We start from the raw sequence: 17,920 nt of genomic DNA on the forward strand, positions 1-17,920 counted from the left end.
AACTCTTTTTATGGAGAACTGGTAGCTGTCTCTTGCCTTCCTAAACAAAACTTGCCAAGACCTAAGATAAAAATGTTAAAAACCAAACAGCAAGACCCTCAACAAACCCTTACCCCACAAACAAAACGCAAGTATTGAGGTGTTTACGTAGAAATTCTTGGTTTTATATATCATACCAGTTAATGCAAGTTATTAAAATTGTGAGAAGTTAGGCATTAAAGGGTATGAGATGCTGCAAACTTTGAAACAGTGAGGTGCTTTTAAACTTCTGTAAAAGCATTTTGTGCCAATGCATTATGGTTGCAGACCATATTGGGTATTTTCTTTGCTGTATGTGGAAACTGATTTTTTTTATTACCTTTCTGAAGGATTGTTCATGTTTTCCTAGGAGATTCCTAAACAAAAGGAATGTTCCTTGGTACATAGTCAGTCATACAAAATGTAAACCTATGATATAATATGCCTAGAAATTTAATGCTGGCCTTTAGAACTATTATGTTCTTTGCAAGGAAAAGAGAGGTGCTAGCTAATGTCAAGCAACTATTTGCCCTTCAAAAACACAGAAACAATTTTAAGTCTTTGAAATTCAGGAAAGTGTATAGCAAAGCAACTTTTCCTTACTATTATGTGTTGATTATCTGGATATTGCTTCTGACAGTATCTTGTGTAAATAGCAAACCACTGGATTCCAGGGTATGTTAGTGTGATGCTGTTAATTCAGAACAGTGATCAGCATTCCTCATGAGTGGAAAATTCACAATTGCAGACAGGCAAAAATAACGTTCTAGGTAATGAAGAGTACAAGTGTATGTGATGATGCTGCATGTCTCAGTAAGGATATTTGATTCTTTCTGGCATTTTGAGATCTTGGGAAATTAATTTCTTGGAATAACAGATGAAAACAATCACATCTTCATTATTTCCTCAGAACTCAAGTGATTATGTGAGAAGACAAGTTTGGAGAGGCTTTGAATTTTTTGTCTGCTTAAGTAACTTCATGAGGAAGGATTATTAGCTTCTTGTAGTTCAAAACAAGTCATGTCTTGCACTTACACCATTGTTTTCATTTTTTCCCGTTTCTTACACATAGTTTCTTTACAGTTCTGTAATTTTCGTTCTATGTGCTAGTGAATAATTTCAGCTCACATCTAAGTCACATGAGTCATGACATGAAGTATTGAGTTGTGATGTTTTGATATACAATAATTTGTCAATCTCACTTTTGAATGGAAAATGACTCATGAAAAGAATGGCCAGCTGGTTGCAGTCAGCAGGGTGAGAAACACGCATCTAGCAAGCAAATGCATCCATACCAGGTTCTGCAAAGAATCAGTGTGCTTAACACAATTGGGTTTTCTGTGCCCCTGAGGTCTTTATGCTTTAAAAGTAGACAAATCTTTATTTTGAGCAAACTAGAGTTTAGTTTTCTTTATCGATTTGGAGTGTTATCAAATTCCATAGTAAAACCCACACCTTTTATTAATTTGTTTACATTTTGTCACTGTAAGTCTCACGTTGTAGCCTTCAGAATGTCTGCAGTAATGCAGCAAGTAGAGATCTTAATGCACTTGTGATTTATCCAGCTTCTTGAACAGTGTCTGCAGTCTCTCATCCTTATTGAGGCTTTAATGAGACCTGATCCCTCTCTGTCTGCCCCGACAGCAGGTGCAAGCCGCAGAACAAGGGCATGGTCTGTTAACAAAATTGCTTACTTCAGTGTCATGTGTACATCTTGCAAATATCACTCCATTGTATGAATGGTGGTGTGTATCTGATTCTAAAAGCTGTTTAAAGGAGGTGACTGATTTGATTTACCCAAGGTACCTTAGAATCTTGGAATCTTCATACAGAAGTAGAGAGGGAAGAAGTTTATGTTAATTCCTATATTGTAAAAGAGTATATTTTAAAATGTACATAAAAATTGATGTATGATAGGACAGCATTTCAATTATACACTTGAAGTGGTAAATGTATTTAAGCTTTTTTTGTTGTGAAATATCTGGCTTAAAATTTAGCACTGCTGTTTCACTGGATTTCAGTTTTTCTTCATCTGTTCTTACCCTGTGAGCAACAAATATTGAATAGTAGCCTTATAAAATAGAGTTTTTCAGTGATACAGTGTTTACTGTGTGTCTGTAGTTATGGCATGGCAAGCCCTGTCTTTATTGTCACCTGTAGTGGAATCTTGATGACTTTAAGTACAGCCATGATCTCTAACACTAGAGTTCCAATTCCTTTATTTGTATACATGTGGTCCTCCGTGGCTTATGGATTGTCTCTTAAAAGTGTGAGGATATGCTGCAACACAGTTAGACATTTTGCATGGGATATTCGTTATACAGAGTACTAGATAAAAAGCTAGGGATTGGCAGCTTTGTGTATATAATAGAACTGTTAAGAAATAAGTGCACTGAAAAATATTTTTGACAAATCATTAGAACCAAAGCATAAACTTGGAAATACTGTATTGTAACAGAGTGATCACATATCTGTGCTTTCCCAGACTTGGAGAATTATTTGCCTAATGGATATGTCTGTTCATCTGGAGAGCATACACTGCTACTACTGTTCACATAAAGCTTCCACAGCTGCACACTAAAAGATGCTCCCTCCTTGGTTCCAAGTACATTTGGACACATCTCAGGAGTATTAGATCTTGAATTTGGTCATAATTGTAAGTGGCAATGAGTTCATTAAGATATTCAGGACATTTTTGTTGAAAGTTGGGTGACTTGTTTAACCCAGGAAAACTCAGCAACTTTTGGGCTGTTGATTTCACAAGAGTTACAGGAGTTGCGGGTGGAACACTGTGTATTGAAGTTTAGCTGTGAAATCTCATCAGTCCTCTGTTGAAGGTCTAATACTTGAATGATAACATGTTAAATAGCTGTTGGCCCATGTAAGAGGGAAGAAAAAATGCTTCATTCAGTGAAAGCCATATATTAAATACAATACTGCATTGATCTCTGGGTTTGTGCTGCAAGAGAACTTAAGATAAAATTATACTAGTGGTACATACCTTCGTCACCCAGAAAGTAAGTTTCTGCTGCCAGGTTATGTGCTTTGGAAAGGATGAAAAAAAACCCTCAAAACCTTAGATCCAGACATTCATTTTGTAGTTTAAAACACAAAATGTGGGTTTTTTACGCAGCAACTCTTTGTCAGTTTTTACTGAATTTTGTTGTTTTGGTAGGAAGTAGAACTTTTGCTTGAGTTGTTTAAAAAAAAGCAACAAACAAAACCTAAACCAAAACAACCTAACAAAACTCTAAAAAACCGCTGGGTTGAAATATGATGTACACAATTTAAAATTTAATTTCTTTATTGATGTTGTAACAGCTAAATCCCTTTCTCTAACACAGGGTTCACTGCAAAGTGAAGCTACAAATGATTTTAGTGCAACTTCATTTGGTTTGTCTTATGTAAAAAACAGTAGTCTTTCTCCAGAGAAAAAGTGGTTTTTTGCAGTTCTATTCATGTCAGATTCTCAGATGGAATTCAAAAGGGAATTTTTTCAGGAGTTCAGAGCTTGTCACCTTTGGGATCGTTTTGGTAGGTTGACGGGAATTAAAAACAATTCTTAATCTCACTCCTGTCATTAAAATCTATGAATGTGGCAGCACGTAGAAGCAGGTTAACTTCGGTATATTTTAGCATGATTGGCTTTCACACTAAAAGTATGTTACAGATTTATGCCTCATGATAGTTATGGTCATTGGAAAGAGTAAGTAATGGTAAGGGAGTAATGTTTGTAGCAGATCAAGTGTAGACAAGTTAATTAAGTTGTAAGATCACTGAAGTACTTAAGTGGTGACTCCAGTATAGTGTGCTGAAAATATTATTTTTGGACTCGAGAAAGTTATTTCTTTAGAGAATGGATATCGAGTTCTTAAATTGATATTTTGTTTCCCTAATTAACAAAGTATGTGTTTAAGAATGTTTAATGTTACTTTAATTTGTGGGTTCTGAATTAATATTTCAGTTGTGTCTCAGCTTGATATTACTTGTTCAGTTTTTAAAAGTACAAATGAATGTCACACTCATTACCTGTATTCTCTAAGGAATGGCAAGTGCCATTTTTTTTCCCATACTGCTGACTTGTCCTGTGACTTTGAACATAGGTTATTTATTCTTTGCTTGGATTTACTCATGTGCAGCATTAAGTTTTACATACTACTTAGTGTTGTTGTAATGCATAATTAATATTTATAAAGACCTTTGACATGCTGAGATGAAAGGAGCTGTGCAAGTGTTCAGTACTGGTATTATTTTATTAGTGAAAATACAGGAGGAGTCAGGTGGATACCAGTTTTTAATTCAGAGTGAGCAATGGAGTTGTTCTGTAACCTTGAGCAGGTCGTGCATCTCTTGTTTTGTAACATATCCTGGGAAAGCTATGTGTGGTGTGGCATGTTATTAAATGTCATCCTTCACTCCCCCAAATCAATTCTAAGTTTGAAAAAAAGTATACAACTTCAAGGAGCTGCTAAGCATAGTTGGTATTTCTCAAGGAAATATATCATGAAAAGCAGCAGAGAGTGAGAAGATAATAGATACAACAGTTGCATTTTGGGGTCTGTGACAAACCAGATTAATTTTGCATGTTACGTATCTCTTTCTACTCCAAGTTCAGTATACACTGTACTCAACTGCAACCCCATTGTGGAGTGAGTGTATATAATCTTTATTGCATTCCAAGAACTTGCTTGCTAATCCATGGTATTTAGCTGATAAACAAGGTCTTACTTCAGACTGAGTACTGTCTGTATCTGAGCTTTGTGATTGCCAAGATTGATAATAATCTCTTATACCATCTAGTATTTGGTTATTACATAACAATATACCTATCAATCTCTCGTGTGGTTTTCCCTCATCTGACAGAGGAAGACTGTGATTAAACACTGTCATTAAAATTGCAAGATACTGGTGCATTTTTGAAAGGTATATATCTGTTTCAGACTTAGCTAGCTAACCATTTGTCTAATTATATAAGGCACAGTAGCATTAAATTAAGCTATTTACCATGCTTCGTGCATGTAAATACATGGTTTCAGTTTTTTATTTCATACAAGAAACTACATCTGCATATTAGTCATTGCACAAAACACATAAATATGGTTTAAAACTAGAGGCTTGACAATTGTTATTTAAAGTACTTCAGTAAGGGACCAACCTGCCCAGTGCAACGTGAGACACAGCTGAACACAAGTGCTGGTTTGTGTGTGTGCATTATGGTGGGTTCAGATTGAAACCACCTGGATCTTTGTCCTGTTTTTTTTGCAGCCTGCTTGTACAGCTTGTTCCCAGGGACTTTTTACTTGCCTTTAGTCTTGCTTCAGTTCAGCTGGTGTAAGGCTCAAGAGAAATAGTGTTTGTCTCTACTGAGGATAAATAATGGTTTATAGTCTTCAAGAAGAGCAGTTATGAAAGAGAGAATATTTCTTCATATAACTCTAAATATAAGCCTTAATTTATGGACCATGCTTAGAACTAATGGAATATAAAGAATTTACCTGTCCTACTCCTGGTGAATATACTGAACATACCCAGATGATTTGTTTGAGGAGATGGTAATTTGGCAAGATTTAAGTGTTTCCCAGACCTGCAAAATATGTTACCTTTTCTTCTGCCATTAATTCAGACTTTCTGATATGGATTATGACAGTCCTGAAACTTTGTAACTGAATATTTACAGTAAGTAGCTGAATGAGTTTTCTTACCTGTTAAAAATAAATATTGCCTCAGGCAATAACTGGAATAGAAAATACAAACCTTAAATACCTTTGCCAAGAAAATCTGAGCAAGCTCTAAGAGCTGGGTTGAGTTTTTTTTTAATGTATTAGAAGTTGAAACAGCCTTAACTTGCTGGTTCTTCCAGCTTGGCCAACAACAGATGAATAATAACTTCGCGTGGAAAACCTTGTTCTCAACTTCCCACTGATAAAATGAAATACATTCTTGCTTTAGTATTTTGATTTAGTATAATTAAAATAATGACTTACAGTTTGATAAATGTTATTTTCATTACTACAGTGCCCTGAAGCAGTATATATGAAAAAACTAATAATATTATACAGATCTGCAGGTATGTAATGTGCTTGCCAGACTATTAAATAACTTGCACAAAGTGTTTTGATTTTCATAGCAAGTGAATTTAGAGTGTTTCTTTGGAAACTAAGTCAACAATCAGATCACTTGTAACATGAAGTATAAATTATACTGTTCTGATACAATGAGGGTATCCTTATAATATCCCAGGCAGGCAGAAATCCAAGCACCTCATCATTCAGTAGAAGCTGCTTTTAAGCAGCATTCTTCTGACTGGGTTTGACTTGGTTTTGTTTGGGGTATTTCTTCAGTAATTTACTAAATATAAACCGCATCAGTCATTCATCTCTTTTTTTCTTGATCTCTCCTCAAGTGCCATACCATGAAAGTTAAGAAAACCTGCAATATTTTGAAGTATGTTGAACTGCAGCATAACACTGTAATGTGATGTTATCTAACACTTGCTTTATTTCCACCTTCCCATAAAATTCTGTCTTGTATCTCTAGATAGTTTGGATCTTTACCAGGCTGGCTTTTTAGTCATTTAAAGTCATTTTTTTAATATCTGAGAAAACAGAATTACAAAAATGTTGGTCATAATCTGAGAAATGTTAAAGTTTGTTTTAAATGTAACTACTTCTGTTGTCAAAGATTCTGTGTGGTCCACTTTCTCCACTGTCCTCATGGCTTGTGCTGTGCCACAAATGATGCGCTGGCAGAAAGAGTTTCATCTAATTAAACTATATTATACTTTTTCAGTATTCTTTCTAAAATGTCACATTCTGACATTAAAACAAATGTCATAATTGTTGTGCGTACTGTGGCATAGTTACCATAGCAAATAGATTAGTTTCTTGGGACTTCTTTTTGGTGTTAAAAAAATAATTCTATTCTTGGCATTTAAGACAGAAGTTTGTAATATAAGGAGGTACAGAGCTGCTTTTCTTAAAATTAAGTTTGTACCATAGTCAAGAGTTAATATTTGCTCTTTAACTTCAATCAGAAGATAAACGGTAAACACGAGGGGGAGTTTATAGCATTTCTCATACATACCTACAAGACTGTGTTATTAAGGTGGCAGTAGTAGTCATTAACTTCATTTGCATCCCAGTTTGTAACAACTTCCAGAGAACAAGTATTAGGAGGAGCGGCTGAAGGGTTGTTTAGCCTAGAGAAGAGGAGGTTGAGAGGAGATATGATCACTCTCTACAACTACCTGAAGGGGCGTTGTAGTGAGGTGAGGGCCAATCTCTTCTCTGTAGTAATGAATTGTTGGATATCAGTAAGAACTGTTTCACAAAGAGGGTTATTAAACATTGGAATGGGGTGCCCAGGGAGGTGATGGAGTCCCCATCTCTGCAGATATTCAAAAGACACATAGATGAGGTGCTGAGGGATATAGTTTAGTTTAGTGCTGGACCTGGCAGTGTTAGGTGATTAGACATGGTCCTAAAGGTCTTTTCCAACCATAATGATTGTGTGATTCTCTAACCAGTTCAAAGACCCACTGAGGCCTTTGCAGAGTTTCCACTAGAGTTTTGAGCTTGACTTGTGGAATGAATCTGGTGTGTAAAGTGCAGTGGTGTACTATACAGACACCTGAAGACAAGAATAGTTCATTTAGGGGTTTTTGCTGCAGTTTGTCTTCAGAAGACATACCTGTAATTAGTTCCTACTCACTGGACCAGTAAGTACAGAAGTACTTGTTCATACTACTTTAAGGTAATGTATTGTCAGAACTGTATTGTCAGAGTCAGTGATAGAGTGAAATAAGAGGCAGCAAGCATGAGTTGCAGAAAAGATATTCTGATTAGAAATTGGGAGAGGCATATGCAATGGATGTACTAAAAAAATTAAATACACTCTCCACAGTGGTGCTAGGGTCTGTGACCTTGGAGATACTCAGAATATCACTAAGCCCTGAGCAACCTGCTCGATGGTGGCTCTGCTTTGAGTATGGGGTTGGACCAGGCTCAAGGTGACATCTAGAAGTCCCTTTAGTCAAAATTACCTGTGATTCTGATTAAGAGTATCATGTATATAGCACAGAAAGTGTCAGTTCCAAAAGATTAATTGGTTTAAAACAACTTTAAAAAAGCCCAAAACAAAAAAACCCCACTGGAAAAGGTTGTTTAGGGAAAGGTTCTTTTAACCTTTTCTTCTATTATTTTGAAATTAAAGGATTTTTTTTCCTGACATGCAAACTATTTGAGATTATAAAACTGATAGAGTTTACATTCCATAATCTTATAATGCAAAGCAATACTGGCAAATACTGGTGTATACTGCACTGTAGACCAATAAGCGATCCTTTAACTGACCTCTGACACTTTTACCGGATAGCCTGCATCGATTTCAAACCCTGTGTTTTATGTCAAAACAGGATTCTTGAGGTATTTCTGTATGCACGATAAGGTAGGTAAGATGTTCTTTTTGGGTGATGTAGTGAAAAGATGTCATGCATGCAAAGGAAAGGTGAGCAGTGGCTCCTTTAGCATGGTCATCTGTCCGGAGCTTTGATATACTCCCCATACATACTCTCCCACCCATGATTGCAGAAATTAAAGGACTTCACTGAATGGAAGATGCAGAGAAATATTTTGCCAGGTAGTCTGCCGAAATTATGGTGTCAGCAAGAATTAGGGTTTGAAAGAGTACATATTACAAGGATAGATCACTTGTAGTGCAACGGGGTTCTTAAGTGTGCTTTTTGAGCATTGCTAGCTCCTCCCTTGTCAACAAATGGACTTGTTTCTCTCTAATTTTGTAGCAGGGACAGCTTTTATTTTGAAAGGTGTTGTCAATTCACCATTCCATATTGTTTGTTAAGCATCTGTTTCTCTACATATTTTTGTGGCTTTCAGAACCACAGATATTTTTCTTGGTAAACATTTGTAGATAATGGAGTTTTCGGCACATGTGAATAGATTTTGGAGGAAAATAAGGTTATTTTATTATCACATAAAACATTGATGTCCCAAGTCGAATTGTGTCTTGTAGAATGAATGTTCTGATATGGTAAATTATTGGATATCTTAATTACAAGCAGGTTTCCAACTGAATGTTTTGCCATTCTTGGGCTACTTTTACCAAATACCACAATTCTCTAAACACACACTTTATCTGTGTCTTTATGCATGAATATGTATGCTGTGAAATTACAATTACTGATCTGTAAGAGCTCTGCAGCATTGAAAGACTGAAGTAGGGGAGAAAACTTACTCAGTTGTTATATTCTGGAACTTTGAATATAGCTTTTTGGTTTTATCAACTGTGGCTAGAATTTGGAAACTTTATATCCTACCTGGAAGTCATTCTTCTAATGTGATGCAGCTGGAAAGAGTAATTCTATAAAAAGAGTGCAAGAAATAATAATAATAAAAAACATTAAAAGCATTTAAATTCTTTTTTTCCCCCACAATCACAGGTTTTCTTATTAACAAGAAGCTCTTGAAAACTGGAACTGCCTCCCTCCTCCTCAAAGGAGCTGCTGAAGTACTGAGAACAAACCTCCTTGTTTATGAGCATTTGTTGTTGTATTGTAGGGCTTATACTGCCCAGTTCTTTTTAAAGTAAACAGCCCTTTATGGTCAGAATTGTTTTCTTTCTGTTATGTAAATGATTGTGCGTTAATATTGAATACTCCTCCATGAATTAATCTAACTCTTATTAGGAAGTCTAATAGCAGTCTGTAAGGAGTCTTTTTGAAAAAGCGTACTTTTAGTAAAGTCAGTTTTAAAGTTGGGTTATTTTCTACAGCAGCTTCAAATTACTGATGTTTTGCTATGATAAAGGCATATCAGTTGTTCCAGATACGCTATTTAAAGTAAGCAAAATTGTGCTGTGACGCTGTTTTGGTTTTCAGCCAAAGAGAAGAAAAAAAGCAGCTTACTCTTAACTCCTTGAAAAGGAGTTAATCTTTTACCTTTTGAGAACACTGCTTTAGAGAACACTTTTTAAAGAACACACTTTCTAAAGTACTTTCTTTTAATACATAGCAAAGTGGATATGATATGTGCATAAAATCCACAGTGTGTCCTGGGAATAGGGTATGACACTTCTGTTGTCTCACATGTGTTATACTATGTATGTAAACATTAGAAAAAAGAAAGTTTTCATTTCATACACTGCTGAAGGGCTGAGTTCTGATGTCTTGATTTCACTTTCATTCAGAAAGGGTGGGATTATTGCCATTTTACTAACTGGTCAATTTTAAACTGATTAGTTTATCCTTTACTTCAATACTGTAGTAGTTCAGTGATGCTGCAAACCTAAGTCTTATTTCAAGCAAAGAAGTAATTTTTTTTTTCAGGGATGCTCTTCTGAAGGATCAGGTTTTTTCCTTATAAACGTCAGAATTCATGTGCCCTAAAATAATTTCATATTCTATTTGTGTCACTTCAGCCTAGTGACTTCCTAAATGGCTATCATCTATTTAACTACTTTTTGTAGGTCTGTCTAGTTTATGCATGCAAGCATTGCTTATCAGGAAGGATGGTTGTGATGTTGTACATTTTAAAATAAAATCAATCCCATTTTTAATATCTTTTCTTGTCAAGATGGTAACTGTATATGGCTTAGTGTACTGCAAGTAATTTTATCTTTAAGAGTTAGGAGTCTGTCAACCCTGACATTTACACCATGCTGTGTTATTCTGTTTGATGTTCTGTTTAAATGCACCGGAGCACGCTTGCATTTGTGGACACACCATACCCTTCTCCTGCTGTAGAAATAATGGAGCATGTCTTTAAAGTGAGATATGCTGAATGAAAGTAGAAGTAAAACTGTAAAGATTTCTGTACTCTAGCAGTACTGCATTTAATTTTGCATCATTTTTAGTCTCTTGAGATCCAGCTTCCTGTTAAAATTTGAAAGCTTTCATACACCCTGAGCATTTGAAGTGGTAAACTGCCAATGTTCCTTGTTGCAGCAAGAAAGGCTTGCACCTCAAGCTGCAAGAATTCATCTGGGACTTTATAGTATGCTTTTTCTTCATTGCTCGTGACTGTCAGTTCTATCAGCTTATGCTTTTTAAAATGCATTTATTTATCAATACCTTTCTGTTAGAGGATTTTACCGGTTCAGCTAGGAGAATTGCACAGATGCCGTTGACAACGCTCAGGTCACAAATGCAGAGTATAGGATAAAGGGCTAAATACAGTCCAGAGAAAACGTTCTCAATATATTAGAACAATATAAGGAGTCTGTTTCAAAAGGAAATACACTCACTTTTAGTAGTAGATCTTTCTATAGTACTATTTATGGAATTTCTGTGTGGAGAGGTGTTGTGATGGAATAAGGTGCAGTTTCATTCGATTGGAACCAATTTAACATGTTCCTTTGAAAGTAAACAATTCCTTGCTGCTTGTGTGCGCTACTTCTGGTGTTCATCTGATAATACCTTAAGTTAATCCCGTTTATGAAATGGGGGTGAATGGTACAGGTGACATGTTGTGAGTTGAATTTGCTTGCCAGAGAAGGCTCAAACAAAGGCCAGAGGCAGAGCTTGATGAAGAGAAATAAGGTAGGAGAAAATTAAATCTATTTCTTTGGTGGCAGCGGCAAGCTGTTAATGAAATAGCACTGCTGAAGACCGCTTACTTATACTCTAAGAGATTACATCTCAATATAGATTGAGAAGAGCTTTTGCCTTGGAGGTTTACCTGGCCTTGAACTTGTTATCAAGGTGTTTTTACAACACATCTGAGACACCAATATGTGATGTGTAATTCTGCTGGTATCCAGGCAATACATTCTTTCAAAATGCTGAGGAAGCTAAGTGCTTGTAGTTAGAGTTCACTAAAAGTTCTTCTTGCTTCAAGTCTTGACCAAAGTTAGATAACTTACTGTAGATTAAATTTCTGCTTTAGTCCCTCAAGTTTGGAGTATTTTCATCTATGTCTGAGGAATGAGAAATGTACTTGCGGTCTGATGTTTTGGATCACTAGAGAGGCCCCTTGTAAAGAAAGGGTTAGTTGCTCACATGTTGCCTCTTAAATGAGACTGGTCTATGCATGCAAACCACTATCTTGCATAAGGTGAAGGCCTTCAGCTCTGTCTAGTTAAGACTGAAGCCTTTAGAGAAAATATAACAGTCATTTGTGTGACTTTGTAGCTTACAGAGGTAAAAGCTTGTTCTGTTGAAGTGCTGCTGATCCCTTCCATCTTCTGGAAGAAGATGCATGTTTTGTTATACTATAACCAAGTTAACTGTACTGAAAGCGAGGGTCAAGAAGAAGAAAAATGACTCAGTACTGATCTCTCTTCTGATATCTGCATCTTGATATATCAGAACTTTGAAACACTGTTACACTCTTGTCCTGAAGCCTTGTAGAAGGAACTGCATGTTGCATACACTGCAGTGCCACTCCAGAGTTTCTAGGAGTTCTCATTTCTTACATTTTACCTGGGGGTTTTTTGTGCAGTTTTAATTTCATGGTGACTTTATAGGGTTTTGAGGTTTTTGTGTAGACTAATACCCTGTGTAGAGCTTTATCTCTACCTGTCAAAGCGTGTTGCCAGTAGATAGTATGTAATACATAGTACGTCATCTTTTCTCACAGTTTGGTTTGTGATAACTAGAACTCTGAGGACATGTTCTGTCATCTACCCATGCCTTGAGCACATGCACTGCAAGAATAAGTCTTTTTAAAATAGAACTTTCTGGGAAAATGAATATTAGGAGTTTGCAAGAAACTAAAATTTTCCAAAATTGGGAAGTTGTTTTGGGGCAGAGCCCTTCTTGAATGCCTGTTGTTTCTTTCCCCGAAATGGCTGTCAGTTTTAATAACTTGGACTTCACAAGTATCAAGCTGAAAAATGTTTTTAGTAAAATGATTGCTTTTGTCTTAGCCAGAAGAGGTCATTATAAGAACCTAGATAAGTTATTGAGTGTACTGCATCATAGCTACTGGATTTTGTTTGGGTTGGATTTATTTTTTTATGGATTAAATACTATTTTGGATTAGAGCCTATAGTTTCTCTTTGTAGTTGCTAATAGGCCTTCCTTCAAATACTTGTAATTAAAGTCTGTATTATGCTTTTTCAATACTTTCCAGTAATGTTGACTCTTAAGATTATGTGGGAAGTGTTAAAAAGTGCAATTGGGTCATTTTTTAAGATGGACATGTATGTTCTTGAAGAAAGCTAGAGTAGAAAGCTGGCTGCTGATTGCTGCTTAGCAGACTTCCTCTTTGGGGTTGTGGTGTGCCTTCGTTCCCATTACTGTGGGCTGGTAACAAAAACCGGAACTACACCCCATTCTGCTACTATAAATTCACTCATTTGGAGTTGTTGGATTTTCTCCTTGTCTTGTCAATGTAAGCAGCTGTTTACTGTAGTGTACATGATGGACCTCTCAGTTTCCTTGACCAAGCCAGGAAGAATTAACTAATGAGAAAAGGTTAATAGGCAGTATTATCTTCTGAATGAATCAATGAGGTACTTGAAAGCTTTGTTACATTTATCAAAACACTTAACACTGCAAGTTAATCTTCTGTTTAACAAGCTTCTTGTGTGCAACTGAAATGGGAAAGGATTGATCATAAAACTTCAAGTCTTACCAAAACGCATCAGAGTGAAAGTGGGAAGATGGCAAATGTGATACCCAAAATGGCAATAAGCTATTTCCTCCCCTAATTCAGTGAACTTTTAATGCAGTGGTATTTATTCGCATGTCCACAGCATCAATTCTTGTTCTGTCATTTGGAGAGTATAACTTCATCCTTTCTGTGTGTTTGTGAGATTTCAGTTATGCTGTGTTAGGAACTTCATGGTCTTGTATATGTGATGCAGCCCAAGTGTTCAGATAGATACCTTCCATCTCAGTAGAACTTAGGGGTGTGCTTATATGAATTGAAACAAAAATAACTAAATATTGTTTATTGCTATATTGTAGTTGTTGATGGTGTGCCCAATGGAGTATGAAGTGCAGGTCTCTACAAAAAGAGCAGAAGAGGGGGAGGTCATCATGCAAAGCAAAGGGCTTCTCTGCAGCCTTAGTACCACAGATACTTGTCTATCTATGTCTGAAAGGGAGGCAGGAGCAGCAGTAGCAATCTTCCTGTCTTGAGCTTACTGCAAAGACAGATGACCGTTTATAGGTGTTTACTTTTAGACTATGGATATTCTGTCCATATCTCCTTTTATTATTATTGCTACATGTCACTGTAAGACATAGCTTGAGCCTTGATTGTGAATATGACCTATGTCTCATTCTTTTCCATTCTCTACTCTTGTGCTCACAAAACTAAGGAAGGTGCTCTTAAATAGAAGACTGGCTGCATGCCAGACAGTTACTGGAAGTCATTTTGTATTTTGATCCTACCCTTTTTCCGCAGCACTTTTAAGACAACTCTTAAACTTTTGCCTGCTGCAAGAAAGTTTTTTTGGTGTACTTGTAACTGGCACTATAACCCGGAAGGCACACATAGCTTGGCAGTACAAAAGTAGTAAACATAATTTGAGGTATAGTAACTTGCAAAGATGAGGATGTCACTGGAGAGCATTTTTGTATTACTTAACAATTTGTAGCTCAAAGAAAACAGAAAATTTTAGTCTCAGTACCATGACAGACAGTGCTTAGTACACTAACCTCTCCCAGTGCTTCATCTCTTGTGCTGCTATTAAAACTGAAAAACCTGCTGGGCTTTTTCTTGCCAGAGTTTAGAGCTGGAAAGTGTACTTGGACATTTCATAGAGAACAGAAAAGAGCAAAGACTGACCTGGCTTAAGCAATACCAGACAGAGTGCATAAAATGCTGCTCTGTGAGATGGGGAATGTTAGACTTAAACTTTGTTATATGCAGATTCAACTCACCATTATGTATGAATAACATTTGGGAATAACCTTGGTATGCTCTTCTAAGGACTCATTTTGCCCTTACCCATTTTCTCCATCCATGAAGAACAACAGCCAAACTTGAGGAGACAAGACTATTTGTTGCTGTCCACAGAACCTTTTCTCTTTAAGAGACTTCTTTGAAGTTATCAATCAGGAAGCTGTTAACACATGTCAAAATATTTTTCTTAGAGTTGATTACTTATATGAATGTCTCTTTTTACACTGTCTTGGCAGCATCTAGTGAAAATGCAAACAAACATACTACTATGACCGTACAAATGCAATGGAAGGAACAGTCTGAGTGATGTGCTGGCAAAGTCAAAAAAAGAGCTTTGATTTGGACATAAATACAAGAAGTAGTTCAGTACAGCTGTAAACTCCAGTTTTGTTTATAAAGATGTTCTGTTTTTTATAACATCTTGTTCTGAAAGATCATGAGTTACACTTGTTAATTGTTTCCTGTTTGTGAAGTACACACCTCTGGTCTCTGATCCTACCCCACCTCTGTCAGATAATCTTCTTACATTAATTGTTTTGTTTTACTCTTTCCCCATAGAAAGAAATTACTCCAAGTGAGCTAAAAACTTGGTCTTAAATTTACTTTTAAGGAGGTGGATAGAATTGGTTAACAAGAATGTGATTCACCATAGAAACAGCTCAGCCAATAGCATATATGCAGTAAATTAACCATTTTCTGGTGCTTTCATGTTTGATATGAAACATAGCAACAAGATGATAGCTTGACAACAATAGCAGCTGCACATATTTTTCTTCCTTTTTTTAAAGAATGTTCTTGTGGGGAAAAAATAGATTGCCTAGAAAGTAATTTATATTAACAGTTTCATCACAAAAAAATCTGTGGGTGGGTACAATAGGCTAGAAATTAAATTAGTGATTTGTATAATAAATTATGGGTTTGATTTGATATGACACTTCTAGTCTCTTACAAGTGACATAGCTACAGGCAATAGAATAATCTCTTCCCCTTTTGAAGATAAATGTCATATCAGGCCAAACCATCTTATATTAAATTACAACTTCCATTTTTTACCATATGGAAAGATTCATGAGACTGTTCATTAAATAATAGCACAACGCAATTAAAAAGACACTTTGGCTAAAACGTCTCAAAGATATTTTCTAGTATCAGACATATAGTTAATTTATGTAGGGTACTGCTATAAGAAGCCTGATCCAAATAAAGGAATTTTCCTTTATGCAGCAAGTGCTGTGATTGTGGCCACACTGAGCCAGATGATCAGAGGAATCTAGTATCTTGACTCCCTTTCTTGAGGGGAGGAGGGAAGATAGTACGTGTGGCTCCTTCTACAAGTTGATTGTGCTCATACTATTACTTTTTATATTTTGGCAGAGAGAAGGAGCAAGAAAGGGAAGAACAGTTAATGGAAGACAAGAAAAGGAAGAAAGAGGATAAGAAAAAGAAGGAATCTGCTCAGAAGGTAAAGTTTGATATTTGAAATTTTTTATCTGCCTGGAACATAAGTCGTATTGGGAATGATAAGATGTTAAACTGTTCTTATTTAGCTTAAAATCTTGATTGATTGGAGTGTTGCTTCATTAAAGACTCTTTTTTGCATAATTTTTCTGGAACTTAAGTGTTTAACTTAAGACTTTTTTTCCCCTTAGTGTGTCACATGAAATAAATGGCGATTTACATAAATTACTAAATTTAATTTATTGAGTATAGGCTTTCTGGATCTACAAAACTCTGCTGTTTTGAGATATTTAGGAATGGAAATGTTGCTGGGGTTTTTTTGCACTTCTTGCAGTTAAATTGGCTGAATATTTTCTAGAGCAAGATGATTTTTTTTTAAATCCTCAAGGAAGTTCATATAAAATATTTACTATTGAAGATTCCTTTTTTTTCCCCTAAGTATCAGTTTTTTACATTTTCTGTAGCTAATAGCGCTTTTGCTGAAGTGTATTAGTTTGCATCTGAGCTGTGAAAAATTAATGTCACTGAAAACTAGTTTTTCAAATGAAGAGAGGCTGGGAGAGCCAGGACTATTGAGCCTTGAAAAGGCAAGACTCAGGGCAATCCTATCAATCACTGTATATAAATAGCTTGTGGGAAGGAGTCAGGAAGATGAAGGCAGGTATTTCTCAGCGAGGCCCAGTGACAAGACATTGTTTCAGGAATGGAAATACAGGAACTTCCACTTAATCATAAAAAGACTCTGTGTGTGTGTGTGTGTGACTGGGCAACCACTGGAACAGGTATCCCAATGAGGTCATGATGCGTCTATCTTTGGAGATGCTCAAAAATGAGTTCGTTGTGGCCCTGTGCAGTCTGGTTTTAACGACTTTGCTTTTAGCTGGGGAGAATCCTGGAGGCAGGTGAGGCACAGGGGTGGGAGCTGTGGTAGGTCTCCAGAGAGCTATCCATTCCAACCTCAATGATTACATGAAATTGAGAGCAAAAAGCTTTTCTTCCTGTCAGTAGTCTCTGTTTTGAGTTGCTTCAGTAACTCTGTAACAATAGATACTATGAAAGATCAGATGTTACTCTTTTAGATTCTGTAGGTTTCTACTGAGAACAGCAAACACTGATTTTTGATGAGTTTTGACTTATCCAGGGTCTTTTTAAAGCTGACTTCTCTATCGATTTGAGTCCATCAGTTTAAATTAAGTGTGGGTAAACAGGTTAATTTCTGTTGTATTTATCCAGCCTTTGTGTTGACCCTAATAATGCTGCAAAAGATCAGTAGCTACAGAATAAGGTCTCTTAGGTGTCTTTTTGCCTCAGTGTTGCTGCTGTTTTAATGTTAAAGTAGAAAAAGAATATGGAGGAACCACAGGAGAAGCAGACCACGGTAAATGAAGCCTAGTGACTTGAGAATTATGTGCTGATACTGAATGGTACTAACGAAACTTGAAAAGGTTGTATGTAGAGGACATTCGCCAGCTTGCCTCTGTGGTCCCTCACCTACTAAGGCACTCAGTATGATTGCATGTTGTGATATTTTGCCAAAATCTTTGTAAGGGTAAACACTAAAATAACTTAATCTC

General features: G+C 36.2%; 1 protein-coding gene across 12 annotated transcripts in view; it reads left to right on the plus strand.

Moving 5' to 3' along the window:
- The window catches only part of TNRC6B (trinucleotide repeat containing adaptor 6B), a 149,285-nt gene that overhangs the window by 73,851 nt on the left and 57,514 nt on the right, over window positions 1-17,920 (plus strand). For all 12 annotated transcript variants that reach the window (XR_009820189.1, XM_062012881.1, XM_062012891.1 and 9 more), the window contains one exon: window positions 16,263-16,350. Coding sequence is in view for 11 of the 12 variants with exons in the window: in XM_062012881.1 (XP_061868865.1) it covers window positions 16,263-16,350 (88 nt within the window). In the remaining variant the exon portion in view is untranslated. The remainder of the gene's footprint in view (window positions 1-16,262; window positions 16,351-17,920) is intronic.

The sequence above is a fragment of the Colius striatus genome, chromosome 1 (genome assembly GCF_028858725.1).
Source record: "Colius striatus isolate bColStr4 chromosome 1, bColStr4.1.hap1, whole genome shotgun sequence".
NCBI classification, from domain to species: domain Eukaryota; kingdom Metazoa; phylum Chordata; class Aves; order Coliiformes; family Coliidae; genus Colius; species Colius striatus.